At 40.5% G+C, this 16,119-nt stretch overlaps 1 protein-coding gene across 7 annotated transcripts; it reads right to left on the bottom strand.

Moving 5' to 3' along the window:
* Positions 1–5,709: 5,709 nt before the first annotated feature.
* On the bottom strand, positions 5,710–14,875 carry LOC112558086 (metal tolerance protein 11-like). 7 transcript variants are annotated; one of them, XM_025228282.1, is made up of 9 exons: positions 14,695–14,875; positions 14,301–14,499; positions 13,945–14,038; positions 13,114–13,261; positions 12,489–12,645; positions 11,766–11,961; positions 11,021–11,162; positions 10,467–10,572; positions 5,710–9,448 (listed from the first exon to the last, which is right to left on the bottom strand). In XM_025228282.1, exons 2-7 carry the CDS (start codon positions 14,473–14,475, stop codon positions 11,090–11,092), a joined length of 843 nt encoding a protein of 280 aa, XP_025084067.1. In that variant the 5' UTR covers positions 14,476–14,499; positions 14,695–14,875; the 3' UTR covers positions 5,710–9,448; positions 10,467–10,572; positions 11,021–11,089. The 7 variants fall into 7 exon arrangements, 6 of the variants coding, with proteins under 6 accessions (XP_025084067.1, XP_025084066.1, XP_025084065.1 ...); XM_025228281.1 differs by having other exon boundaries at positions 5,711–9,448; positions 10,467–10,580; XM_025228280.1 differs by having other exon boundaries at positions 5,711–9,453.
* Between the last annotated feature and the right edge of the window lie 1,244 nt (positions 14,876–16,119).

Genomic DNA, 16,119 nt, shown 5'->3' with positions numbered 1-16,119 from the left:
GAAGGCTAGTTGTTTGATCTACAACTGATGGAAGACTGGGGGACAACAGTTGTTCAGAGGGGAGGAATAACATCTCAAGTACAGGAGGTGTAACAAGAGCAGTTGCACCAAGTTATGCAGAGACTGTCCTTGGATCGACGCAACAAGAACGACAACGAACTTTCCACGACCTTTAGGATCTAGGTAACGGAAATACCAACCAACAGCAGCCAGACAAATAATTAACTAGACAGGAACCCTGGACGTCAACAGAAAAACTGCCGGCTAGCACGGCATGTAGTAGTATGCCAGTACCCACCAGCACGAGCAGCGCATAAACACTGATGTTCACCGGGAACTCGAACTCTTACCCAATCTACTAGCACCTCAAGAGTATTCGAGAATGGACAAAAGCGGTTGACAGATGGACAAAACTCTCGACCGTCACCATGTTCTACTTCACAGCCTCACAGTCACTTCAGTGGGGCTAGTAAAGCTCTTAAACCACATGAGTGTGGCCGAGTGTGATACAGAAATAAGTGGTTCATTAGTTGATGATACCATGGTTACTCATTCTGTCTCTATTAACAAGCTTGTGGAGAGACGCGTGTGTTTCCTGGCTTATAGAAGGCTTTATGGATATTTTTGAGCCTGATATGAGTCCTTACATTTCTAAATTCCGTTTTGCACTTTTGGTTTAAACTTTTCCAGTAGCCTTTACAACTTTCATCCTTCCATTTCACGACTTATAAAGTTGTCATCTATCAATAACTCGAGGCTCTCTGGTGGTTGTATATTTCTTGTCAGGAAGAACCCAGTACCTGAGTTGAATAAATTAGAACTGAATACGATAACTTAATCTACTTAATCACATCTCTTAGGTTCATCTGCAGATATCATGGTGATAGGTTCTTACCTGACACCTACTGACTGTCCTTTCTAGAATGAGAGGGAAATATCTAATGGAATATCCCTGTTAAAAATGTATCTGCTTGATCTCTTTGAACGTTTTGGTGACCATTACCATCTGTTTATGAAAGTCTAATTTCTTTTCCTCTGTTTTTTTTCTTTCATTTCTACTTCGCCTGCGTTTGTGCGTGTGCGTGTGTGATTGATTCAGTTGCTGTTATAATAAAAACAATTATTTTAACAAACTTTCACTAATTTGTAAACTTCCCGTATTTGTTTTTGTTTGCTCGTGGAAGTATTATATTTAAATTAAGCATTGCAAGTACCTGCGGATTGTTTGGATGTGCCGAGCCAGCACAAAGCTGAGCAGAATACGTTGTGGTCACATACATCAATGTCGACCTGACATTTATCGCAGTTCGCATCATCCCGTTGAGCGCTGTAATCAATGTTTTATTATCACAGAACACTCCAATCAGTGTTTTATGATCAAGGAGCGCCGTGATCAATGGGCAATAATAGAAGCCTGATTTCCAGGAGCGCATACTTATGATCAGCAACAAAAGAAACATTTATTTTTAACTTTGCTTTAAAATGATTTTATATTTTCGATTTCCGCGATGGTTTGGGATGGAAATGAGCGAATTGATAATCTCAGCTCTTTGTTATTCCATGACTCATATTTCATAGTCGGCTGGAGACAATTTCGTTGGGAATAGGAATGAGAAAATCATGCAGTGCTTCATCTTGTGACAAAAATCTGTACTTAATTTCAAAGTGTTCAGTCTTACAAACATTCAGGTCCTGACGTCCTATCCTTCACCTTATAAAGCCAAGGAAGCATCACTAGGAGCAAAAATGTCAATTGTTTTTAAAGGGAGAAGATGCAGGAGGTTCTTCCGGACATTCAACAAAGACAACAATGGAGTTGAGATGATGGCGTATTTCATCATTTTCATCACCGTGTTACATAACACAAAATATCGTGCTCGTCTTTCTCAGGATTTGTTTTCATAGTTTAATTTAATTTCATAAAGGGGAAAAATAGTAGAGTAGTAGAAAAAGTATCAGAATAAAAGTAGTAGAAGTACAGATGAAGTAGTAGTAGAAGTAGTTGTAAGAGAAATAGCAGAAAAAGTAGAAGAAGAAAGAGAAGGTATAAGAGATGATGAAGCAGGGAAGATAGTCTTTTTTAGTTCAAGTCAAGAGCGAGCTTAATGCTGTCGAGCTGAGACATTGTCTCCAAGCATGAAATTCATTTTTACTCGGCCATATTTCACGGCTGAGGCATGGGCGAAGTGTCCAGGGTGTGTGCCTTTCTGGCTTCTAGCTCGGTGGTCAGAAGAGGGTGGCCATGGTCTTCCGCTCTCTCCTGCAATAACTGTAAAAGCGCATGCGCGTTTTCAGGGGAGATTACTTTGTCCCGGCCACTTCTATCCATCACTCATCCAGAGAATTTCTTGGGGTTGCATCCTATGTAGACATGAGAATCTTGTTAACCTAGTCAAATGTCTGAGAAATTTGGCGGAGAACCGCACAACACATTTAGTAGAGAGGAGAGTAGAGTCAGGGGAGCTTCTTGGTTTTCTGCTAAAAACGGGATTGGGGAAAATATCATGATGGACACCAGGAGTGAGGACGAACCACACCCACACGAGAGAATAAAGCCTTACACTTTGCAGGCGTCTCGCCTCTTTCCAGCAAAAGTTTTACTTAGATGAACTTGCTGCTCCGCTCTCTTCATGATGTCGCTCTATATGATGTCCACCAACATATTTTTCACCAAACTATGAACATTACACAAGTTGCAGACCTGTTTGCCATCACTGTGAGCATCAGTGAGAGGCGACCCTTTCTCCCTCGCGCACGTGCACACACAATCAATGTAGTTACTCTTTAACTCTTTCTTTTTTTAAATTCCCTGCCTAGCTAATGGTTACTTTACTTATTTCTTTAGCCCCATTTTTGTTCAAATTAAGTAAATATTTGTCATCACTTACTATAAAAAATGTACAAATACCACAAAGAAGAAAACTAGTTAAATGCCAGTCATAACTAATGGAGATGTGTGCGGAGCGTTACGAAGTGTAATAAAGAATAATACCGAGTATTTGTTAAATAAGACACGTGAGAGATAGATAGAGAGAGAACTAGGAGGGAGAGTATGATAGAAAAGTCTAAATCTCTAATATATTTCATTTGTTATAAGAAATAGACATACACCAGCAGTGCTTACTTTCCTAACAGTCAGATCTTATTTAATGTTGTGGTAATACTCCTGTCTTCTCCATTTTATTATAGCACACATCACAGTTAAATCTTGATAAAGTGGACAATAGAACAGAAAGATGAACTTCAGTGTCTGGCGAAACTGAGTGCATTCTAACATCGAGGATAAAGTGCTATTGTTCAGTAGCCTATAAATTTAGAATCTTATACCATTTTCGTCTTGAATTTCAGTTACAGATATCTCGTAGCAGCAATCTTGATGGCCTCCAACTCCTACGTCTGTACTTTATTGTCGTCAGGCACTGGAAGACATACATAGCTCTACCTTTGTCAGGTGACTAGGTCTTTGGCATAGTTCCAGACTGCACTGAAGGCTTCTGTCATCAGTATGTGTCGCAACATGATGAAAATGACGGCGACGGCGACGACAACGACGATGATGATATGAAGATGATTGAAAATATATAGAACTTCCTTTCGACCGTATTCCTCCAATTGCCAACTGTAATTTTGTAAGTACGAATTTTACACTTTAAAAGAAAACCATAAAAAACTGTTTATTTTTACAGTTTGCGGATGTGAGACCACTCCGCGTTATGCAATGGCGAGCGGCTGAGAGAGTGGCAAAGGTTCCGACAAAGTCTGTTGCTCTTTACCGAGCTATTTGTGGTCGCAACATCAACAACCGGCCTTCAAGTCGCCCACGCACAAAAATCACATTTATTTCGAACTTGGCTATGTGACCTTCAGTTTTCTCCTCTGTGTGGGTGTTTAGAAATATGGAATCTGTGAGTGTTTAATTGTGTTTGCGTGTGCGTGTGTGTGTTTTTCTGAATGTTGAATTAAAGGCTTTATTTGTAGCCACACACATACACGTCCGCGCGTGCAAATACACACACGTACGTTTTAAACCTGTTTGAAATTTAAAGCGCAAAACTCTTCAACAGTTCTGTCATAACAGTAGAAGTCATTTTTTAAAGAATATTTCTGTTAATCTTTTGTACAAGGATAATTAAATGCGGCTCATTTAATTACTGTTTTATTTCACTACACATTTCTAGTGTAAATCTTGATAAGGTGAGCAATATCTCGAGAAATAATGACGACTATGACGACGACGACGATGATGATGATGGAGTAGTAGTATATTTCTCTTCACTAACGTCTTCATGGCAGTCGCAGAAACTCTGCTTTCGTTCGCCCACACACAAAGAAGAGCTTATATCTCAAAGTTGTAAATGTTGGGCATGTTTACTACCTTTGCTGATTTGACTACTCTTCATGCTCCTTGCAAACTATGGGTTCTCTTCGTGTGTGTGTGGACGTACGCTCGCGCAAACGTGTGTGTATGCCTGCTGTTTGTACTGTGTCCTTTTGATTTGTTGAGTTCTCAGCTGGGAAATAAAACACAATAACAACAGCAGCAGCAACAACAACAAGTGACTACAAACTTATTTATGAAGCTGTTTTTAACGCCAAACCCTCAACATTTAAGATGTGGAGGCGGCCGCGAAGCATTGATTGTAAAGTAAATGTTAGCCTGCTTCCTCTCGCGAGAACTGCGATTTAATGGTCTTTAAAACAGAGCTTTAAGATCAAGTTTATGAGGGAAAACAGCTGTCTCATGACATTCTCCTAATGAGATCGACATTTCCACCAATGCAACACTTTTTTGTACTGTGACTTTGAGAATTGTGGCAATATTGTTAGAATGTCACAGGTGTGTGTGTGGGGTTATTTCCCAACAGTCAAGCACGCATTGTTGAAGATGCTCAGAAGTCAGAAAAAGGCTTGAAAAACGACATGAGGATGAGCAATATCATATCTCATTTCAAGAACGTTGCCCTGATAGCTTTGCGAAAACCACAGACAGAAAAGAGGAAAAAAGTCAAAGTCAAGAGATATTATGTTTTCACAGGAAGACAGGTACAGAGCTTTAATACATTATGGTTGGTGGAAAGACAATGCGTATGCTGTGAGTGAGAAAGAAAGAAGAGAAAGCCGTTTTTAGAAGGTTGCTCCTTTCTCTGAGGTTCTGATTATAGACTAGTGAGTTAAATTTTTTTTCTTCTGATTGGATAAATCTCAGTACGATACCCCATCTCCTTCTGTTTTTTTAGCTATATGTACCAACATTAGGTGCACAGTAATAGGGACATGCTGCCAGATCTTAAGTGTCTGAGGTCTTCAAAAGAATCCATGATGTATCCTAATGGCCATGTTGTAGACACCTTTCTGTGCATGGTGATGTTTGTATGCGTGTACCTCAAGAACAAAAGTTAAAGGTTATTTCATTCATACCGACCTTCATCCAATCATTACCTGAAAAACTTCTTGTACCACGATAGTCCTGTAAACGTTGGGGTGTGTTTCTGTGCTACAAAAGCAAGCACGAGCTAAACATACTTTTTGAAAGAACACTTATAAAACTTTTCTAGTTATTTCAATTCAGGGGATGACACTGCTTCTGACGTAGGCTGAGAGAGAGAGAGAGAAAGAGAGATCGACCAATCGAAACACATAAATAAATTGAAGAAACACTTGAAGCTTCAAGGGAGATCCTTCATTTGCGAGAAAAAAAGGAAAGCTGACTGGTTGACTCTGCGGGAAGCTTGATTTGTCAAAACACAATTAAAAAATAATTGATTTTATTAAAGCTAGAAAAGTGTCAGAATCTATTTCGCCTTGTATTGTGCAAAGTGGAGTTGACACCAACGTCATGGGCCAGCAAGAAAGGCGCAAAGTTTGCATGAGCATTGAAATATTTGTTTTCTACCAGCTCAGCAATTTTGTGAATTTGTTAAGCCAGTCACGCAGCCAGTCATTTGTTCATTCATTTTTTTCCTGCATATTCAATTTGTTCGTCTCTACTTCATTCTCTTATTCCTTCCTTTAGTCAATCAATTAGCCCATCCCAAAAGAACGGAATAAGAACAGGCTCTGGTAACAAAAGGCAGATGGCGACTACATTTAAAAATAATGTTTCTTTCAAACGTCAAGTGTGAAAGATTCAATCATCATGCCAATCTTTAAATTATATTTTTTGCAGTGCTTTTTTCATGCATTTGTTTCAAAGAATACAGTTGGATATCACAAGAAGTGAGATTTCGCGACATTGCAGATCAGTCGCCATCTTAGCATGTACGCCTCTCTACGTTTAACGTATTTTGCGCTGAGCAAGCCCAGTGAACAACAGTCCGCTGAAAGGGGAGATGACTCCAGACGTGTGGGGATGCCCCAAAAGGGAGAGAATCTACAAGTCATTTTTGTCAGATCTGATGTAATACTGAAGAAAATGTAATATTTTGAGATCTGGTAGGAAAGGGAAGGAATCCAGTCCAGTGAGAACCAGTGCAAGAGGTTATCGCCACCTGCTCTGACCCAACGTCTTCCTGCGAGTATGTGATCACCCTCTTGAGGCCCAGTGCACCGTGACTAGATTTTTCATTTCAGCGTGTAGCAAAGTTTAATGATAACCGAAGGGAAAGCAAATACAATCAATACCAATTTACGAAGCTGCAAGAATCGCAGTCATTAAGCCAGATGTGGGGAGAATTCCGTTAGCGGTGATAGGCCTGCTGATGCAAGACGAATGTGCACAGATAGGGCGGTCACAAAGTTGACATGACCGCTCGCGGGTAAACACGATAAAACACTCGTAAGTCCTTGTGAGGTTCTCAAAGCGGCCAAATACCTGTCCAAAATGGGAATGAGGATGACCGCCGGGTAGCTTTGACTGAGTGGGCTTTGGTGGGTTTGAGGGGGATTTCTGGTGAGGAGAAAAAGAGATCTCTCCCAAGATTGCGGAGGCATGGTAAAGGTTGATGTACAAGCAGGTGATTGGTTCCCGTGGAAAGGACCGTAGTATTTCACAGTTTGAGGTGTAACAACAAGTGCTCATTTGTAAGTGCTTTTACCTAGATATTACTTTTTATTATAAGGGGGTCACGGAGAGTGAAAGGGGGTAAAGAAACGGTGATTCCTGGTAAAAGATGTCATGAGCGAGTATCCTCAGATGTGATGTGAACCCAGGCTATTTTGCTTCTCATTAACTACAGTGGTGACAAGCAAGTGTTGTACGCTTGCAGAGTGCGTGACAAAGGGCTCACCATCCCGAAGAAGCTGCAATTGCGCAAACTAATTACCAACCTACAGCCAATCACACCATCCCGCACATCCAATCTCGTCATCCCACTCTGCTGATTTGTCCACAAACTGCTTGAGCATCCTGTGCACGTGCAGCTTATGTCAAGACCAATGAATACGTCTCACGAAAGTAAAAAAAAAAAAATTGAGGACTGAGGAGGAAAAAAAATGATACTGCCGTTAAAATCCTGAGGATTTATATCTGATCTACTGAGTTTCTCTCTCTGTCGCAGGGCTTTAGCTGTCAACGACCCCTGCAGGAGAGGCAGACACGCAAACGTATTGATCAAGAGCTTAGGAAACCTCGCCTTGACAGCTTAACGGTCTCAAATGTTTACACCTTTGTGATTATCTCCCTTTTCTGTTGCTGTCCCTTGTTTGTGTTGGCGTATGTCTGGGTTAATCAGCATCTTTGCGACCCGTTCTATTAGTGCACATTAGGCCAGGAAACTGCTGCCAACTGCTGGGCCGATTTGAGCTTCTTCTTCTCGTCCACCTTATTTACTTTACTTTCTTTTCCCCTTTTAACCATTATTTTCAATTTTCTGTTTAAGGTTTTTTTTTCTGGAGTAATTTTTGTTCAAGTTTACATGTTGGAGACAATTTTTACTCGTGGAAGTAATCTTCTTCCACTTAAGTACAAGCAACTTGCCGAGAAGAAACAAAAAGCACCAAGACATGGATATTGCTCTTCCCCTTTCGGAATAGGGTGTGACTTTTGCTAGGACGTCCACGAGTACCGAATATGATCATATGTAGAAGGTAAGCCCTTCAGAAATTGGGCCACACAAACACTAGAAGACGTTGAAGGAACGACAGACGGGTGGGTAAGACTCATGCATTCCTGTGTTCTTTTCGGAGAAGCCAAGAGCAAAGCTTGAAGTCTAAAGGGGCACGAAAACAGTTTAGACAGTTCCCTCCTAAAAACAATCGTCGACAATCTTTCCCTGCCAATATACAGACAGCATTAGCATGGGAAATGCTGGAAAGATGTGTTACCACACAGCAGAGACATGTAAATAGCTTTTAAGTACACTGAAGTGACTGGGTGGAGGCAGGGGGCGGGTAGATGCTAGATCAAGAGGTGTAGCATACCCGAGGAAAGCTGGTGAGAACAAGATTACAAATTGATGATAGATGCCGCGTTGGTTGTGTATTAACTTTATCTATCGGAGCCATTCATTGCTGCGGAATAACGAATGAAGTGGGTGCCTTTCAAGTGGCTCTCCAAACAGTTATTTTCTCTCACAGCTTCGACGAAAACATCGTTTGTCATATTTAGAAGCCGAGCGGGAAGATCTCATCACGTATTTTTTTTCATTCCTTAATATTTAGCTGTTTGCACAAAGCTCTTCAACCTTTAGCATTCCTCCTGTGTAACTGAAATATTGCATGAAAATTCCTCTCTTCTTTCTTTCTTCTATTTATTCTTTTTCTCTTTTTGTCCATCCTTTTCATTCGTTCATTTATCATTTCTTTTTTCCGTCCTTGTCATCGTTTTTTCTTTCTCGTGATTTACATTTTGTATTTAAAACATTTAAAAGGGGCATAGATATTAAGAAGGAAACTATCTCTACTCGATAGTTAGCGTATTTATCGATACGCTTATTTTGTTCCACAGTTTGTATCCTTACGATGTCAGTCCTCTCTTTTATCATATAGTTAACGTCTTCAAGTTATTCAAAAATCGAGTGTCGTTAACGCATACGAATAGCCTAGAGAAACGTGTCATAAATTAGTGTCTTTGAAATAAATTACACTGTAACACTCACACTACTCAAAAACTAGCATCTGCATGTAGCTGTGAATAAAGCGACGTCGACTGCGCCAGACGCAAGATATCAACCTCTGCGCCATCGGGGCAGACGCTGACGTATCAAGGTGTTTCGTCAGACTTGTCTCTCTGTTGACGGTTGTTGTTGTGGTTGACGCACACATGCACGATGGCGCGCTCTACTTCGTCCAGTCGCTCGAGCTTGGACTGCAGGCTCTCGCGCAGGTCGTGAGTGGCTTTCAGCGGCATGTCCTCGCTGACCACGATCTCCACCTCCACCAGCAGTCGGGTGCCGCAGTGGTAGGCTTTGATGGTGTCCAGCTGCAGTATCAGGGGGCTGTGGTTCAGACACAGCCACGTCAACTGGCTCAGAATCTCGGGCTCCGCCTTCCTCCCGGTCAAAAAGTGGATCTGTTCTGAAGGAAAGGACAAAAAAATAATGAAGAGATGAATAGATGAAAGAAAGAAAGAAAGAAAAAAATATGTGAAAGCAAATAGACGAACATAAAGAATTAAAAAAAGCACTTATGGCAGAAAAACAGACAAATTGACAAAAAGAAATAAAAGTAATCAAACAACTCAGTTTACACCAGAAAGGGATTGTTTGCTCCAATTAAACAGAAGAAAAATCCCAATCTACAAATTCAAATTGTTTTTATATTATTAGTTAATGTTAAACATTGCTCATCAGCAACTTATCCCAGACAAGCAGCGCCTTGTTAAAATATCAACTCTCTCAATTATAGATTGGTACAATCCTTTCAAATATTTCAGCTTCTATACTCTTCGGTCGGCGTGTAACTCAAGCAGCCACCTGGCTTACTCCTTGCGAGGATGGTTAAAATAGTCCAACTTTAAAATAAAGCATGCTGAAGTTATAGAGCAAGATTACTTCATGACAAACAAGTATTTCTTAATTGACAGTATACAGGAAGTTTGATGTAATCATATCTGGGGGGAAGCTGGAGAAGAAAGTGTTGAGGAGGGCAAAAGAGGAACAGGGAGGACAAGGACGAGCATCGATTCTGTCAGTGGCAGTTGTAGAAACAGTTCCTTGAAGAAAAAAAAAATAAGAATCATTGACAGTTCTCTCCTTTCCCGTCCAAGAAATATTGGCAGACCATTGGACGATATCTTTATAGCAATGTCAGTGAACTAGTTAAGAGGGAAGAGTGAGAGAGAGAATGAAAGGAGACAGAATGAGTGAGAAAGAGAGGTAAGGAATTTGTGCGCCCACACATTACCAACAAAGTACTTCATAAATACTTTCTGCCTAGCTAAATTTGATTTTTTTGTGATTGCAAAAGAGAGACTATCAGGAAGATAAGGCCACGTAAACACATTAATGAGGTGTGCATGCAAGCCAACACACACACACAACGTGTCAAAGAGAGAGAGAGACGGGAAAGGCGAAAGTAAGGATAGTCACCTGCACCCGTGTTCCACCAGCTGGCAAAGATATAGACTGCTGTGAGCGCTGCACCGATAGGATCGACATAAACCACATTCTTCTCTCCGGAAATCTTCACAAACTGCTGAGAGCCTTGTGTGAATGATAAACACACGACCGCGCACTCACACACATACAAACAGACAAGCGCACACACACACACACAAAAACAAGCAAACACACACAAGCTCGCACATGCATAGTCACAAAACCATATAAAATTGAATACGCCTGCAAACAAAATCCATGCAAAACTAAAAGCGAGGGTGATAATGATAAAAGAACGATTACAACTTTAAGTCAATGATTAATGGGTTTGTAGATGAAATATTGATGACAAACGATCTTCGGATGGTAAAGCAGATGTTTATCAATCAACTTGTCAGTAGCACAGTCGGCTGAACAAAACAAAAGTGTGACATAAATGCAACGATAAATAACTATTCATAAAGGCTATTGTACATGCGACAGGATGTAGACTGTAAGTATTTCTATCATCACATGCAGGTAGACAGACAGACCTATGTACAGACCTATGTAGCCGCACAGCAGGGCCCCGGTGTTGGAGATGGTGTCGTTCCGGTGATCCTGCATGAGGACCTTCAGCGAGGAAGAAGTGCTGCCGTAGTGATGCTTAACCATGTAACACACGAGGAACAGCGAAGAATTTGATTGCTGGAACAGATAAAAATAAGAGAAGAAATTGTTGCTTGGTGATCACGCAAAATAACTATAGTATGACAGAGTGAAACGATGGAAATAGCGAGAAGTTGACTGATGAAAACGACAAAAACAGCAAGAGTAAAAACTACTGAAACCGAAAGGAACAAAAGAAACGACAATAAGGAGACAAAGAAAACTAATAACAGTATTTGATAGCTCGCTTGTTATGCGCGCACGTGTGTGTGGTGGCATCCCGCTGTACATGATAACAATGTCAATACTTATGCATATTGTAGGACCTTTAAAAATGAGGAGAAAAAGACACGCATTGCTCGAGACAGCCGTTTAATAAATGATTATATATTAATGACAAAGCTAACAGCCATAAAGGGATAATGCATTATATGTTTAAAGGACTTGACATTCAAAAATGAGATAAAGGAGCATAGCCATGCTTGATTATGTCCCCTTAAAAGCTCTTTCAGCTTGGTTTAATCAACAATTTTTTTTGTGATTTTGCAGAGATTTTGTCGATGTTAAAATAATTCCCGGAAGGATTTCTTTATAAGATTCACACACTCTAACGTGAAGCTGCTGTCTAAAACAGTTTCTCACCACCGAAGAACGCCGCCCCACTGACCTACGACTGTGCAGGTGATGGCCACAGTGACAGAGTCAAACTCCGGCACATTGCCGAGGTCCTTGGCGAAAAGCACCGCCCTTTCCACCGACTGCCAGATGAGCTGCAGAGAGGCCATCGACATCAACACTGACAGCAGGAAGATGGCCAGCGGCTCCAGGCGGCGCCGACCTGCAGACAAGAAGAAAAGACCATCCTCTTCCCTTGGTGATTCCAGCCGCGAGGTACTGTTATTGCTGAGGCCATTGGGCCCTAACAGGTGGGTGACATTACAATGACGATGACACACACACACACAAGCTATTCATAACAAGAAAAAATTCAAATTTAGAAAAAAGTATCCTGCAGTCTTCCAACACAAAACCGTCCACTTTCCTCACTACGCAGCTTTATGGAAATCAGATGTTGGCAGAATTTAGTCTCCGCTACGCCAGAGCTTACTTCTTCAGGTACTTACTCTTTAGAGGAAGTTGAATTGATATACCTAACAACCTGGACTAGCGAAGGATTGGTAAATGATCCAGGACGTGAACAGTGGAGGGAACTGGTGGTGATGAGGAGCTACCTAGGGAGCGATGGGTTTTCCACGTTCCTTATACCCAATCACAATTGCCATGTAACATTTGTTTCTATGCAGTCTCAACAAGAAAGTCACATAGGTATGAACATTTGAAAGCTCCTGCGTAGCATTGGCTTACCAAAAGGGTAGAGATGATAGTCTGTCTTTTGTACAGCTTGAGACGTGTACCAGATGATAATGCCGGACAAGAGGTCGAAGCTAGAGTCTACCACGCTGGATATCACCGAGATAGAGCCTGACTTTACAGATGCTATCGACTTGATCACCAGCAAAACCTGCCATGTCAACAGAAAACCAGACTGACATCGATCTGTTATTTCTTTTGTCTGTTGGATGATACGTGCACACTTGTTTACGACATTTCATTAAAACCATTACACGCATTAACCGGAAATATCAAATCGAACCACTCAAAAAAAAAAAAAAAAAAAAAAAAAAAAAAATGGCAACGAAGCACGTAAATCCCAATTATTCTAAAGCAAAAGGTTGGCTAATAAATTTCAGTGGAAAACTTATTTTCCAAAAAGGTAATCGACGTAAAATTGTACCTGTTAACTGTTGCCTGTTAATACAACTTAATTAATTAATACAACTAAACATATTACTAAAGAAAGCAATACTAAGAAACAATAAGGTCATCATCTGTAACGGGAAGATACGAGAAGCGTCCAATAATCATGCAAAATAAAAATTGAAAGTTTAAAAACTGTTGGAAAAAGATCAGGTGTTAGAAATATTCTGACAAAATTTGCGAAAAAAGAGAGTTGCGACAACCGCAGCGTCGTCATGGCTTCGTCGTCAAGCTTGGTCTGGTCGCGTGCATCTTCGTGCTGGAGTCTTTCGAGGTCCTCATATGCTTCGATCAGAGCTAGCTGTTTCTGATAGTACTTTCTGTCTGACACAGTGAAAACCAAAGCAACTGAAAAACTCAAGAAAAAAAAGTATAAAATGTTCGATCTATAGCATACTCTGTCGTACCAGATAATGAAATTATGACCGCGTAAAAAATGTGGGACATGGTGAGAGGCAGGGTTGTCCATGGGACATATTTCTATCCCCATCCCATCCCATGTAATTTATGCTGTCCAATCCCACGGGACGTTCCCATGGGATTCCATGGACAATCCTATGGTGAAAACCACTTTTCGGCTTTTGTTCTATAATTCCTGCTACTTCACATACAATAGATATTCAGAGGAAAGATTTAAATCCTTTGAATGAAATTAAATTATTTTGCAATATCAAGTATCGACTACCATGGGAAATACAAATGTGTGCTGTCCCGTCCCATCCCATCCCATGGGACGTTTCCCATGGGATTCCCATTCCTATGGACAACACTGGTGAGAGGTCACATTATATGACATAACATTATATATGAAAAATAATACATTTTTATTTAATCAACGGCAAGTATTTGGCAAGAAAATATTCGAGACATTTTACCAGACATTTTACCAGACATTTTACTCTTTCTTAAATGTTGTTTGTCTCCGTTTGAATTTTGCATGCTGGAGAAAGACAAATAAATCGTCTGGAAACTGACCTGACGACGGTACAGTTGAGGTACTCACCTTACTTTCCTCGGTAATTTGGAATCTTTCGCTCCTTCAATAAAAGCTTCCTTCTTCCCACTGTACTTCGCCAAAGACATTTTCCAAGGGGCATCTTAGCAAATAAAAGGTTAATTTATTTAGCATTAGCAGAATTCATACACAATAGAACTAAAATGAAAGATATGAGACAGATAAATCATTGTGCATCTTTACGCTTGTCTTACTCCTCTAGTAATGGGAGCTCTGTGCACTGTGAGAAGTACTGCCAGTAATACTTTATACATACAATAATACAAGTAATACTGCCCACAGACCGGCATGCACTCTGTCCTGTACTTCTAGCCAAGCTATGAGAAAACATTCAGTAACACTACCCATGACCACGGTGCTGTGTATAGACAGGGCTGAGCACTGGGTGGCCCTGTCGCTGCTTTGTATCTCTTGTCTAAGCGCGTTTACTGTTCGGTGCACTCCGTGCCCTCTGACGCTCCTCTCCTGATCCCTCCGGGTTCCTACAGGTGTCATGCCCATCATGTCACTTCTTGTCATGACGTGGTGTGGTCAGAAGATTCACTGAACACAAACAGATTATATTATGGTAAAACAATTTTCATAGTTTCAGTAGAAAATAGACAATAAATAACTGTTGAAAAGTTCACACACAGGCACTTGTACGCTCGAGCTTTGAGATAGAGAGAGAGAAAAAAGAGAGAAAGAGCTAGACATAGCAATAGAATGAGAAACAATGCACATATACAATTCTTTTACAGCCTTGTCTTCTTTTAGTAGTCAACGATGTAGTCAAGAGTAGTCAACGACGTGGATAACTAATGTTTTCTCCTCATGAAGAGTCACGGACCAGGACAGCAAGAGGAATGAATCTTGAAGGCATGATCATGTGTCTCGCTGTCACACACGTATTGAAGACGGCTTCATTGTTGACGACAAATACGAATTTCGTCTGATGACGTAGTCAGTCTCTATTTTGACGTCATAGATCGTAAAAAAGTATTCTATTTTTAACTTACACGACGAAGCAATAGCCTAACGCAAGATGATTGGTTATCTACCGATATCTATCAATCCCGATACACTATAAGGTTCGATTCTACACTTTCAAAAATTTTACTTCACATGGTCAAGAAAAAAAAAAAGAAAAAACTTTTACTATAAACAACTATGACTTTTCTGCGGTAGATAAAGAAAAACACATAATAAATAAAAAAATATTAAATCATCCCTATGTTGAGAAACGCAATTAGTGGAAAGTCTCCAACATGGAAGAGATTCACTGACATTCCTGGCGGTACACTCTTCCAGCCGTGCAGACCATGACGGACGTGACAGAGCGTGACAAACCAACGCCAGCATCGAGAATCTCTCGTGACTCTGTTTCACTCTACTGTCCTTGAACTGAAAGTAATTTCAGGTGAAGTCTCACTATTTCATAAAACTTTCTTAAAATCGTTATTAGGTTATCCTACTCATTTTCTTGTTTGAAACTTTGCGTAAGAAAACTTCTCTAATTACTAATTTCAAAATACTAGTGAAAAAAAGATTTTCTCGAAATAGTCTATGGTATTCTGTTTTCTTAATATGCAGATTGTTTAGCACTATAAAGATATTCTGTCTGTGCACTCACAATGAACAGAACAAAAGTGCGCATATGCAATGCTTGCTTGTGTTGTTATGTCATGTCAGAGCGTCTGGTGGCTGATGAGGTCAGAGCCATCATCCAAGCCCACCCAACCATCACAGTGACCGCCTGTATAAACAGATATAACCCTCGCTTCGACCAGGATGATCCTCTAGAGGAAGAAATCTTTGACCGTTACCGACCTCGAAATGCAGACAGAAAGTCTAGAAACTTTTCTTGTGTGTATGGGGGATAAGGGAGGTGTGTCTGTACGAGTAAGTAGCCAATATACCGACATCATCACAAGCTTTCGTGTCTTTGATCACATGCCGTGACCTCACGATATACCTCTTGCCTGCACTGTAAGATTTGCTTTGCTTATTCCAGACATCTGGACGACAACTTCTATCGTTGATGACCCAGAGTGCTCAGAATCCCATGCAAGAACTTCCAACGACTAATACAATGCTAATACTACTTTATTCAAGTTTCTGTTAACTGTTGTTACAGTTTCTTCCATCCAAACGAGTTAGGAATCCATGAATCGAAATGAACAA

The sequence above is a fragment of the Pomacea canaliculata genome, linkage group LG2 (assembly GCF_003073045.1).
Source record: "Pomacea canaliculata isolate SZHN2017 linkage group LG2, ASM307304v1, whole genome shotgun sequence".
Classification (NCBI taxonomy): domain Eukaryota; kingdom Metazoa; phylum Mollusca; class Gastropoda; order Architaenioglossa; family Ampullariidae; genus Pomacea; species Pomacea canaliculata.
This window is presented reverse-complemented; position numbering and strand designations above follow the sequence as displayed.

Bases quoted from the DNA above. Each gene is read 5' to 3' on its own strand.
- LOC112558086 (XM_025228282.1), bottom strand. From the start codon at position 14,475: ATGACAAGAAGTGACATGATGGGCATGACACCTGTAGGAACCCGGAGG. The intron at 12,646-13,113 runs GTCAGAATATTT...TTGACATGGCAG, and splicing joins TCTCTTTTTTCGCAAATTTT to GTTTTGCTGGTGATCAAGTC. The intron at 11,962-12,488 runs GTAAGCCAATGC...TCTTGTCTGCAG, and splicing joins CTATCATCTCTACCCTTTTG to GTCGGCGCCGCCTGGAGCCG.